Genomic DNA, 12433 nt, shown 5'->3' with positions numbered 1-12433 from the left:
TCCCAGTCCCTCCCAGTGCTCCCAGTGCCACTCACGAAGTGGATGTGCTTGGGCATCTTGACCTGGGTGACGATGCCACCCCTGACGTAGTCCCCGTAGGTGCTGGTGTCCCCAATGCTGAACGTGTAGGGGCCTGGGGACAGCGCGGTGTCACCGGGCCACCAGAAGGGACACGGGGGAGGGGACACCGCAAAAAGGGACAGGGAGGTGGGGGGGACACCCCAAAAATGGATCCAGGTGTGTGTGGGAACCCCAAAAAGGGACACAAGGGTGTGGGGGACACCCCAAAAATGGATCCAGGGATGGGTGGAACCCCAAAAATGGATCCAGGTGTGTGTGTGGCACCCCAAAAAGGGACACAGGTGTGGGGAACCCCAAAAAGGGACAAGGAGGTGGGGGGGACACCCCAAAAATGGATCCAGGTGTGTGTGGGAACCCCAGAAAGGGACACAAGGGTGGGGGGGACACCCCAAAAATGGATCCAGGTGTGTAGGAAACCTCAAAATGGGACATAGGGGTGGGGGGAACCCCAAAAAGGAACACGAGGATGGTGGGGGGGACACCCCAAAAATGGACACAGGGGTGTGAGGGACACCCCAAAAATGGATCCAGGTGTGTGTGTGTGGCACCCCAAAAAGGGACACAGGTGTGGAAACCTCAAAAAGGGACAGGGAGATGGGGGGACACCCCAAAAACAGACAGGGGGATGGGGGGAAGCTCCAAAAAGGGACACGGGGGTGTGGGGGATCCCAAAAAAGGGACCCAGGTGCCTCAGAGAGTCCCATCAGAACAGGCCCAGGTGTGTCAGCTCCCCCAGGTGAGGTCCCCAGGTGTGTCCCCCAGGTGTGTCATACCCCCTCAGGGGAGGTTCAACCCAGGTGTGCCATACCCCCCAGGTGTGCCATACCCCCCAGGTGTGTCACATCCCCAGGGGCTCCCCCAGGTGTGTCACACCCCCCGGGTGTGTCCCTCAGGTGTGTCAGGCCCCCCAAGTATGTCCCCCAGGTGTGTCACATCCCCAGGGGCCCCCCAGGTGTGTCACACCCCACAGGTGAGGTTCCCCAGCTGTGTCACACCCCCAGGTGTATCAGTTCCAGGTGTGTTACACCCCCCAGGTGTATCAGACCCCCCCCCCCCAGGTGAGGTTCCCAGGTGTGTCACACCCCCAGGTGTGTCCCCCAGGTGTGTCAGGCCCCCCAGGTGTGTCCCCCAGGTGTGTCACATCCCCAGGGGCCCCCCCAGGTGTGTCACATCCCCAGGGGCCCCCCCAGGTGTGTCACACCCCCCTCAGGTGTGTCACACCCCCTCAGGTAAGGTTCCCCCAGGTGTGTCAGACCCTCCAGGTGTGTTCCCCAGGTGTATCAGTTCCCCCAGGTGTATCAGTTCCAGGTGTGTCACACACCCCCAGGTGTGTCCCCCAGGTGTGTCAGACCCTCCCAGGTGCTCACCCAGCACACGGATCTCCTCAGCCCCCCCAGGTGAAGTTCCCAGGTGTGTCAGCCCCCCCAGGTGTATCAGTTCCAGGTGTGTCAGATCCCCCCCAGGTGTATCAGCCCCCCAAGGTGTGTCACACCCCCCAGGTGTATCAGTTCCAGGTGTGTCACACCCCCCAGGTGTATCAGTTCCAGGTGTGTCAGACCCCCCAGGTGTGTCCCCCAGGTGTGTCACACCCCCCCAGGTGTGTCCCCCAGGTGTGTCACACCCCCCCCAGGTGTGTCAGACACCCCAGGTGTGTCACACCCCCCCAGATGTGTCACACCCCCCCAGGTGCATCAGTTCCCCCCAGGTGAGGTTCCCCCCAGGTGTGTCAGCCCCCCCAGGTGTGTCCCCCAGGTGTGTCACACCTCCCCAGGTGCTCACCCAGCACGTGGATCTCCATGGGCCCCCCCCAGGTGTATCAGTTCCAGGTGTGTCAGCCTCCCCAGGTGTGTCACACCCCCCTCAGGTGTGTCACACCCCCTCAGGTAAGGTTCCCCCAGGTGTGTCAGACCCTCCAGGTGTGTTCCCCAGGTGTATCAGTTCCCCCAGGTGTATCAGTTCCAGGTGTGTCACACTCCCCCAGGTGTATCAGTTCCCCAGGTGCTCACCCAGCACGAGGATCTCCACGGGCCCCCCCAGGTGTATCAGACCCCCCTAGGTGTGTCAGTTCCCCCAGGTATATCAAAGCCCTCAGGTGCGTCAACCCCCCAGGTAAGGTTTCCCCAGGTGTGTCCCCCAGGTGTATCAGACCCTCCCAGGTGCTCACCCAGCACGCGGATCTCCACGGGCCCCCCCAGGTGTATCAGTTCCAGGTGTGTCACCCCCCCAGGTGTGTCAGCCCCCCAGGTAAGGTTCCCCCAGGTGTGTCACCCCCCCAGGTGTGTCCCCCAGGTGTGTCACACCCCCCAGGTGTGTCCCCCCCCCCCAGGTGCTCACCCAGCACGCGGATCTCCATGGGCCCCCCTCAGTGAGGTTCCCCAGGTGTGTCCCACCCCCAGGTGTGTCCCCCAGGTGTGTCCCACCCCCAGGTGTGTCCCCCAGGTGTATCAGTCCCCCAGGTGTGTCCCTCCCCCCCAGGTGCTCACCCAGCACGCGGATCTCCACGGGCCCGCAGCTGTTGAGCTCCTCCATCCCCTCCACCTCGGTGAAGGTGACGAAGTCGCCGCTCTCGAAGCCGTGCCGGGCCTCGTCCAGACAGGTGACCTCACCTGGGCAGCCCTGGGGACACGGGAACGGTCAGGGGACAGCGGGGGGACACGGGGGACAAGGACAGCCCTGGGGACACGGGGGGACACGGGGTGGGGACACAGGGGACAAGGACAGCCCTGGGGACATGGGCATGGTCAGGGGACGCAGGGGACAAGGGGCATAATCAGGGGACACAGGGGGGACAAGGACAGCCCTGGGGACATGGGGGGACACAGGGGACAAGGACAGCCCTGGGAACACAGGGGACAGTCAGGGGACACAGGGGGGGACACAGGGGACAAGGACAGCCTTGGGGACACAGGGGACACAGTGACACAGTGGGGGGACACGGGGGACAAGGACAGCCCTGGGGACACAGCGAGGACACAGGGGACAAAGGGCACAGTCAGGGGACACGGGGGACAAGGACAGCCTTGGGGACACAGGGGACACAGTGACACAGCGGGGACACAGGGGACAAAGGGCACAGTCAGGGGACACGGGGGACAAGGACAGCCTTGGGGACACAGGGGACACAGTGACACAGCGGGGACACAGGGGACAAAGGGCACAGTCAGGGGACACAGGGGACAAGGACAGCCCTGGGAACACAGGGGACAGTCAGGGGACACAGGGGGGACACAGGGGACAAGGACAGCCCTGGGGACACAGAGGGGGAACAAGGACAGCCCTGGGGACACAGACACAGTCAGGGGACACAGGGGGGACATGGGGGTGACAAGGACAGCCCTGGGGACATGGGGGGAGGACACGGGGGACAAGGACAGCCTTGGGGACACAGGGGACACAGTAAGGGGACAAGGACAGCCCTGGGGACATGGGGCATGGTCAGGGGACACGGGGGGGACAAGGAGCACAGTCAGGGGACAGGGAGGGACATGACGGTGACAAGGACAGCCCTGGGGACAAGGACATCCCAAAACCCCACTGGGTACCCATGTGGGGACACCCCAGATCTGTTCCCTCTCCTTGGTGACACCCCAGATCTGTCTCCCCCTGGCTTTGGGGACACCCCAGATCTGTCCCCCCTCCCCTTTGGGGACCCCCCAGATCCGTCCCCTCGTGTCCCCTCCCTTGGTGACATCCCAGATCTGTCCCTTCCCTGTCCCCCCCCACCTTTGGGGACCCCCCAGATCTGTCCCCTGTGTCCCCTACCTTGGTGACCATGGACACCATGGCGCTGAGGGGCTGCTCCCCGTTGGGGTCTGTCACCACCATGTCGTCCCCAAAGTCACAGAACAGCTGCCTGTGGGGTGGGGGTGGGGGGCGGGTTTGGGGGACCCCAAAAGGATCCACCCCAAAGGGATCCATCCCAAAAGGATCCATCCCAAAAGGAACCACCCCAAAAAGGATCCACCCCAAAGGGATCCACCCCAAAAGGATCCATCCCAAAGGGATCCACCCCAAAAGGATCCACCCCAAAAGGATCCACCCAGAAAGGATCAATCCCAAAAGGATCAATCCCAAAAGGATCAATGCCAAAAATCCCCACCCCAAAAATCCCCACCCCAAAAGGATCCACCCAAAAGGATCCACCCCAAAAAGGATCCACCTCAAAAAGGATCCACCCCAAAAGGATCCACCCCAAAAGGATCCATCCCAAAGGGATCCACCCCAAAAGGATCCATCCCAAAAAGGATCCACCGCAAAAATCCTCACCCCAAAAGCATCCCCATCCCAAAGGGATCCACCCCAAAAGGATCCATCCCAAAAGGATCCACCCCAAAAATCCTCATCCCAAAAGCATCCCCATCCCAAAAGGATCCATCCCAAAGGGATCCACCCCAAAAGGGATCCATTCCAAAAACATCCCCACCCCAAAAATCCTCACCCCAAAATGACGCCCCCATAAAATTCTCACCCCAAAAAGGATCCACCCTAAAAATCCTCACCCCAAAATCCCCACCCCAATGACCCCACCTCAAAAAGACCCACCCCAAAAACCCCACCTGAAAAGGGATCCATCTCAAACCCCCACCCTAAATGATCTCTACCCCAAACCCTGACCCCAAATCCCAAACCTGACCCCACACAGACCCAAAGAGCCCGCGTGTGTCAGCCCCCAAATCCTGCTCCCAAACCCCATTCCCAAACCCTGACCCCAAATCCAAACCCCAAACCTTGACCCCAAATCCAAAATCTGAAACCCAGACCCCAAACCCTGACCCCAAATCCCAAACCCTGACCCCAAACACAAACCCTGACCCCAAACCCCAACCCCACACTGACCCGAAGAGCCCGCGCGTGTCGGCCCCTGACCCCTGACCCCGCAGTGACCCCGCAGTGACCCCATTCCTCACCCGAAGAGCCCGCGCGTCGGCCCCTGACCCCACAGTGACCCCTGACCCCGCAGTGACCTCTGACCCCACAGTGACCCCGCAGTGACCCCTGACCCCGCACTGACCCGAAGAGCCCGCGCGTGTCGGCCCCTGACCCCACAGTGACCCCTGACCCCACAGTGACCCCTGACCCCGCAGTGACCCCACGGTGACCCCATTCCTCACCTGAAGAGCCCGCGCGTGTCGGCCCCTGACCCCTGACCCCACAGTGACCCCACAGTGACCCCTGACCCCGCACTGACCCGAAGAGCCCGCGCGTGTCGGCCACCACCAGTTTGATGCCGCGGCTGTGGCAAAAATCACCGACCCAGAGCTGCTCCTCCAGGGGGGAGTTGGTCAGCACCACGACCTGGGGGAGGGCACCGGGCTCACCTGGGGCACCTGGGAGCACCTGAGTGCTCACCTGGGCACACCTGAGACACCTGAGCACACCTGAGTGCTCACCTGGGGCACCTGAATGCTCACCTGGGGCACCTGGGCACACCTGGGATACCTGGGCACACCTGAGCGCTCACCTGGGGCACCTGGCTCACCTGGGCACACCTAAGTGCTGACCTGGGCACACCTGGGGGCACCTGAGTGCTCACTTGGGACACCTGGGATACCTGGGTGCTCACCTGGGCACACCTGGAGCACATGAGCACACCTGGGTGCTCACCTGGGATACCTGAACACACACCTGAGTGCTCACCTGGCTGCTCACCTGGGACACTTGAGATACCTGGGCACACCTGAGTGCTCACCTGGGCACACCTGGGTGCTCACCTGGGATACCTGGACACACCTGGGATACCTGGGTACCCCCCTGGGTCACCTGGGTCCTCACTGGCACACCTGGGCACCCACTCAGGCACCCACCTGGGACACCTGGGCACACACTTGGCTCACCTGGGATACCTGGCTCACCTGGGCACCCACCTGGGCAATTCACCTGATATTCTTGGGCATCTCACCTGGGTCACCTGGAGCACCAGGCCCCCAGGTGGACACACCTGTCTGAGGGGCTCACACCTGCCTGAGGGCAAACCCAATCCCAGGTATGCACACCTGAGTGTTTTACCTGTCCCAGCTGTGCACACCTGTCTGAGGCAGCACACCCAATCCCAGGTGTGCTCACCTGAATATTTTACCTGTCCCAGGTGAGTTCACCTGGAAGGAGCCCAGCAGCTCCTGGCTCAGAGGGCACACCTGAGGGTTTTACCAATCCCAGGTGTATTTTACCTGTCCTAGGTGTGCTGTACCTGTCCCAGGTGTGCTGTACCTGTCCCAGGTGTGTTTAATCTGTCCCAGGTGTGTTTACCTGCCCAGGTGAGCTGTACCTGTCCCAGGTGAGCTGTACCTGTCCCAGGTGTCTTTTACCTGTCCCAGGTGTGTGTTACCTGCCCCAGCTGTGCTGTATCTGTCCCAGGTGTGTTTACCTGCCCAGGTGTTTTACCTGGAAGGAGCCCAGCAGCTCCTGACTCAGAGAGTACACCTGAGTGTGTTACCTGTCCCAGGTGTGTTTGTTTTACCTGTCCCAGGTGTGTTTACCTGCCCAGGTGTGTTTTACCTGTCCCAGGTGTGTATTTACCTGTCCCAGGTGTGTTTACCTGCCCAGGTGTGTTTGTTTTACCTGTCCCAGGTGTGTGTTAACTGTCCCAGATGTGTGCTACCTGTCCCAGGTGTGTTTGTTTTACCTGTCCCAGGTGTGTTACCTGCCCAGGTGTGTGTTTACCTGTCCCAGGTGTGCTGTACCTGTCCCAGGTGTGTGTTACCTGTCCCAGGTGTGCTGTACCTGTCCCAGGTGTGTGTTACCTGTCCCAGGTGTGTGTTACCCGTCCCAGGTGTGTGTTACCTGTCCCAGGTGTGTGTTACCTGTCCCAGGTGTGCTGTACCTGTCCCAGGTGTGTTTTACCTGCCCAGGTGTGTTACCTGGAAGGAGCCCAGCAGCCCCTGACTCAGAGAGTACACCTGAGTGTTTTACCTGTCCCAGGTGTGCTGTACCTGTCCCAGGTGCGTGTTACCTGTCCCAGTTGTGTTTGTTTTACCTGTCCCAGGTGTGTGTTACCTGCCCAGGTGTGTGTGTTACCTGTCCCAGGTGTGTTTGTTTTACCTGTCCCAGGTGTGTTTACCTGTCCCAGGTGTGTTTTACCTGTCCCAAGTGTGCTGTACTTGTCCCCAGGTGTGTTTGTTTTACCTGTCCCAGGTGAGCTCACCTGTCCCAGGTGTGTTTACCTGCCCAGGTGAGCTCACCTGGAAGGAGCCCAGCAGCTCCTGGCTCAGAGGGTGCACAGGTGTGCACATTCGAGGGTTTAACCTGTCCCAGGTGTGTTTACCTGCCCAGGTGTCTTTGTGTTACCTGTCCCAGATGTGTGTTACCTGTCCCCAGGTGTGTGTTACCTGCCCAGGTGATTTACCTGGAAGGATCCCAGCAGCTCCTGGCTCAGCGGCTCCCAGGTGTGCTGTACCTGTCCCAGGTGTGTGTTACCTGTCCCAGGTGAGCTGTACCTGTCCCAGGTGTGTGTTACCTGTCCCAGGTGAGCTGTACCTGTCCCAGGTGTGTGTTACCTGTCCCAGGTGTGTGTTACCTGCCCAGGTGTGTTACCTGGAAGGATCCCAGCAGCTCCTGGCTCAGCGGCTCCCGGGTGCTGTACCTGTCCCAGGTGTGTGTTACCTGTCCCAGGTGTGTGTTACCTGTCCCAGGTGTGCTGTACCTGTCCCAGGTGTGTTTGTTTTACCTGTCCCAGGTGAGCTCACCTGTCCCAGGTGTGTTTGTTTTACCTGTCCCCAGGTGTGTGTTACCTGTCCCAGGTGTGCTGTACCTGTCCCAGGTGTGCTGTACCTGTCCCAGGTGTGTGTTACCTGCCCAGGTGTGTGTTTACCTGTCCCAGGTGTGTTTGTTTTACCTGTCCCAGGTGTGTTTGTTTTACCTGGAAGGATCCCAGCAGCTCCTGGCTCAGCGGCTCCCGGGTGCTGCTCACGGCCACGTAGGAATTGAGCTCGGCCAAACGCGGCAGCGACGCCTCGGCCCGGCTGCGCCCCACGTCCTCCTCGCGCAGGTAAAACTGCAAATAATCCCAAAATAATCCTAAAAACATCCTAAATAAACCCAAAATGATCCTAAAATGATCCTAACCCAGCCCCACGTCCTCCTCACGCAGGTAAAACCGAAAATAATCCCAAAATAATCCTAAAAACATCCTAAATAAACCCAAAATGATCCTGAAATAATCCTAAAATCATCCTAACCCAGCCCCACGTCCTCCTCACGCAGGTAAAAGTGAAAATAACAACCCCAAATTATCCTAAATTCATCCAAAATTATCCTAAAATAATCCTAAAATTATCCCAGAGCAGCCCCACGTCCTCCTCACGCAGGTAAAACTGAAAATAACGATTCCAAAAACATCCTAAATTATCCTAAAATAATCCTAACACAGCCCCACGTCCTCCTCCCGCAGGTAAAACTGAAAATAATGATCCCAAATTATCCTAAAATCATCCCAAATTATCCTAAAATAATCCTGAAATAATCCCAGAGCAGCCCCACGTCCTCCTCTCGCAGGTAAAACTGAGGAAGGGGGTGAGGACCCCAAACTCCCCCTCCAAAACACCCCAAACATCCCCAAAACTACCCCAAAAAACCAAAAAAAAAAAATCCCCCAACCCCCCCCCAAAAAAACCACGAAACAATCCTCCAAAAAATCACAAAAATTCCCCAAACTTCCAAAACTCCCCCCAAAAAAACCCCAAAAAAACCCCAAAAATTCCAAACCACCCCTAACCCCATCCCAAAAAACCCCAAAAACTCAAAACCACCCCTAAAACCCCCTCAAAACCCCCCCCAAAAAATCCCAAAAAAGACCAACCCCCTCCCAAAATCCCAAAAACCCCAAAATATCCCCAAAACACCCCCAAAAATCCCCCCAAAAAATCCTCAACCACCCCTAAAACCCCCCAAAAAAACCCAACCCCGCCCCCCAAAAAATCCAAAAAGACCCCAAAATATCCCCCCCAAAAATTCCTCCCAAAAAATCCCCAAACCACCCCCAAAAAACCCCAAAATATCACCGAAAAAAACCCTCAAAATCCCAAAAAACCCGCAACCCCCCCAAAAAAACCTCAAAAAAATCCCAAAATCCACAAACCCTCCCAAAAAAACCCAAAAAATCCCCCAAAAAACTCAAAAAAGCCCAACCCCCCCCCCCCCAAAAAACCCCAAACTACCTCTAAAACCCCCCTAAAAAAATCCCCAACCCCCCCCAACCCCCCCAGGTCCCACCTGGGAGCTGAGGTCGGCCCAGGCCGCGGGCTGGGGGTCGTGCAGGGTGACGGATTTGACCCCTCCCAGCACCAGGTTTTTGGCCACCTCCACGCCCAGCCCCCGCAGCCCCGACACCAGCACGTTGGAGGTCTGCATGCACTTCATGGCCTCGTGGCCCAGCACGTACCTGGGGGGGAAAAAATACAAAATGTGTCGGTGGGAATGGGAATAAACTCAATGGGATCCTAAAAAACTCAATGGGATCCTAAAAAACTCAATGGGAATGTGAAAAACCCAATGGGATCCTAAAAAACTCAATGGGAATGTGAAAAACCCAATGGGAACATGAAAAAACCCAAAGGGAACCCAAAAAACTCAATGGGAACCCAAGAATCTCAATGGGAACCCAAAAATACCCAATGGGAACCCAAGAAACCCAGTGGGAACCCAAAAATCCCAATGGGAACACAAAGAACTCAATGAAATCCCAAAAAACCCAATGGAATCCCCAAAAAACTCAATGGGAACCCAAGGAATTCAATGGGAACCCCAAAGTCTCAATGGGAACACAAAGAATTGAATGGGAATCCCAAAAAACCCAATGGGAACCCAAAAAACCCAATGAGAACCCAAAAAAACTCAGCAGGAACATAAAAAACCTCAAGGAAATCCCAAAAAACTCAATGGGAACCCAAGGAATTCAATGGGAACCCAAAAATCTCAATGGGAATCCCAAAAAACCCAATGGAAACCCAAAAAAATTCAGTAGGAATGGGAAAAACCTCAATGAGATCATAAAAAACTCAACGGGATCCTAAAAAACTCAATGGGAACATGAAAAACCCAATGGGAACCCAAAAAACCCAATGGGAACCCAAGGAATTCAATGAGAACCCAAAAATCTCAATGGGAACTCAAAAATCCTGATGGGAACCCAAGGAACTCAATGGGAACCCAAAAATCTCAATAGGAAAACAAAAATCTCAATGGGAATCCCAAAAAACCCAATGGGAACCCAAGAAACCCAATAGGAACCCAAAAAACCCAATAGGAACCCAAAAAACCCAATGGGAACCCCAAAAAATTCAGTAGGAATGGGAAAAATCTCAATGAAATCCCAAAAAACTCAACGGGATCCCAAAAATCTCAATGGGAACCCAAAAATCCCAATGGGAACTCAAAAATCCCAATGGAATCCCAAAAAAAATCAGTAGAAATGGGAAAAATCTCAATGAAATCCCAAAAAACCCAATGGGAACACAAATAATTCTATAGGAACACAAAAAACCCAATGGGAACCCAAGGAATCCAATGAGAACCCAAAAATCCCAATGGGAACCCAAAAAAAATTCAATGGGAATGAGAAAAACCTCAATGAAATCCCAAAAAAACCCAATGGGAACCCAAGGAACTCCAGGGGAAGACAAAAAATTCAAAGGGAACCCAGAAAAACTCAGTAGGAATGGGAAAAACCTCAATGGAATTCCAAAAAATCCAATGGGAACCCAAAAAAAATCAGTAGAAATGGGAAAAACCTCAATGAAATCCCAAAAAACTCAGTGGGATCCAAAAAACCCAATGGGAACTCAAGGAACTTCAGGGGAACCCAAAAATCTCAATGGGAACCCAAAAAATATTCAGTAGGAATGAGAAAAACCTCAATGAAATCCCAAAAAACTCAATGGGAAGCCAAAAAATTTCATAGGAACCAAAAACCTCAAATAAAATCCTAAAAATTTTAAAGGGAACCCAAAAAAAAATTCAGTGGGGACAGGGAAAAATGGATGGGAACACAAAAAACTCATCAGGGAACCCTAAAACTCCCTCAATGGACCCCAAAACCTCCCTTGGGGACCCTAAAATCCTTCAGGTGACCCCAAAACCCCTCTGGGGACCCCAAACCTCCCCTTGGGGATCCCCAAACCCCCTCAGGGGACCCCAAAACCTCCTCTGGGGACCCCAAAACTCCCTCTAGGAACCCCAAAAACTCTCCCTGAGGATCTCCAAACTCTTCTGAGTACCCCAAAACTTTTCTGGGAACCCCAAAACTTCCTCAGGGGACCCCAAAACTCTCCCTGGTGATCCCAAAACTCCTCTGAGCACCCCAAAACTCTCCCTGGTGACCCTAAAACACCCCCTGGGGACCTCAAAACTCCCTCTGGTGACCCCAAAACTCTCACTGGGGACCCCAAAACCTCCCTTGGGGACCCTAAAATCCTTCAGGTGACCCCAAAACTCCCCCTGGGAACCCCAAAACCCTCCCTGGTGACCCTAAAACACCCCCTGGGGTCCTCAAACCCCCCCCCTGGGGACCCCAGAACCCTCACTGGTGATCCCAAAACTCCTCTGAGCAACCCCAAAACTCCCCCTGGGAACCCCAAACCCCCTCAGGGGACCCCAAAACCCTCCCTGGTGACCCCAAAACTCCCCCTGCGGACCCCAGAACTCCCCCTGGGAACCCCAAGACCCCCATAGGGACTCCCAAACCTCCCTTGGATACCACAAAACCCCTCTGGAGACCCCAAAACTCCCTCAGGGGACCCCAAACCTCCCCCTGAGAACTCCAGAACCCTCCCTGGGGACTCCAAAACCCCTCAAGGGACCCCAAAAACTCTTCCTGGGGATCCCAAAAGCTCCTCTGAGCACCTCAAAACTCCCTCTGAGCACCCCAAAACCCCCTCAGGGGACCCCAAAACCCTCCCTGGTGATCCCAAAACTCCCCTTGGGGACCCCAAAACTACCTCAGGGGACCCCAAAACTCCCCTTGGGGACCCCAAATTTCCTCTGGGGACCTCAAAACTCTCCCTGGGGATCCCCAAAACCCTCAGTAGTGATTCCAAAACTCCTCTGAGCACCCCAAAAACCTTTCTGGGAACCCCAAAACTCCCTCTGGTGACCCCAAAACTCCCCCTGGGGATCCCCAAACCACTCAGGGGACTCCAAAACTTCCCCTGGTGATCCCAAAACTCCCCTGAGCAACCCCAAACCCTCCCTGGTGACCCCAAAACTCCCCTTGGAGACCCCAAACTTCCTCTGGGGACCCCCTGGTGACCCCAACCCCCCCTGTCCCCTGACTCACAGCTGGCGGGAGTAGAGCCCCTCATCGATCTCGGCCTCCGCCCCGTTCTTCGCCATTCCCTGGGGACACAGGGGACAGCAGTGT

General features: G+C 56.1%; 1 protein-coding gene across 1 annotated transcript in view; it reads right to left on the bottom strand.

The window, feature by feature from the left end:
• The window catches only part of UBA1 (ubiquitin like modifier activating enzyme 1), a 52823-nt gene that overhangs the window by 36740 nt on the left and 3650 nt on the right, over positions 1-12433 (bottom strand). Inside the window, exons 3-9 of the mRNA XM_033083543.1 lie at positions 12350-12408; positions 9289-9457; positions 7937-8071; positions 5270-5376; positions 3844-3934; positions 2565-2697; positions 36-133 (exon numbers count right to left, since the gene is read on the bottom strand). Coding sequence (XP_032939434.1) covers positions 36-133; positions 2565-2697; positions 3844-3934; positions 5270-5376; positions 7937-8071; positions 9289-9457; positions 12350-12408 — 792 coding nt within the window. The remainder of the gene's footprint in view (positions 1-35; positions 134-2564; positions 2698-3843; positions 3935-5269; positions 5377-7936; positions 8072-9288; positions 9458-12349; positions 12409-12433) is intronic.

This window comes from Catharus ustulatus, chromosome 32 (assembly GCF_009819885.2).
Source record: "Catharus ustulatus isolate bCatUst1 chromosome 32, bCatUst1.pri.v2, whole genome shotgun sequence".
NCBI lineage: Eukaryota > Metazoa > Chordata > Aves > Passeriformes > Turdidae > Catharus > Catharus ustulatus.
Note: the sequence above shows the minus strand (reverse complement) of the source record. Positions and strands in the feature narration are given on the sequence as shown.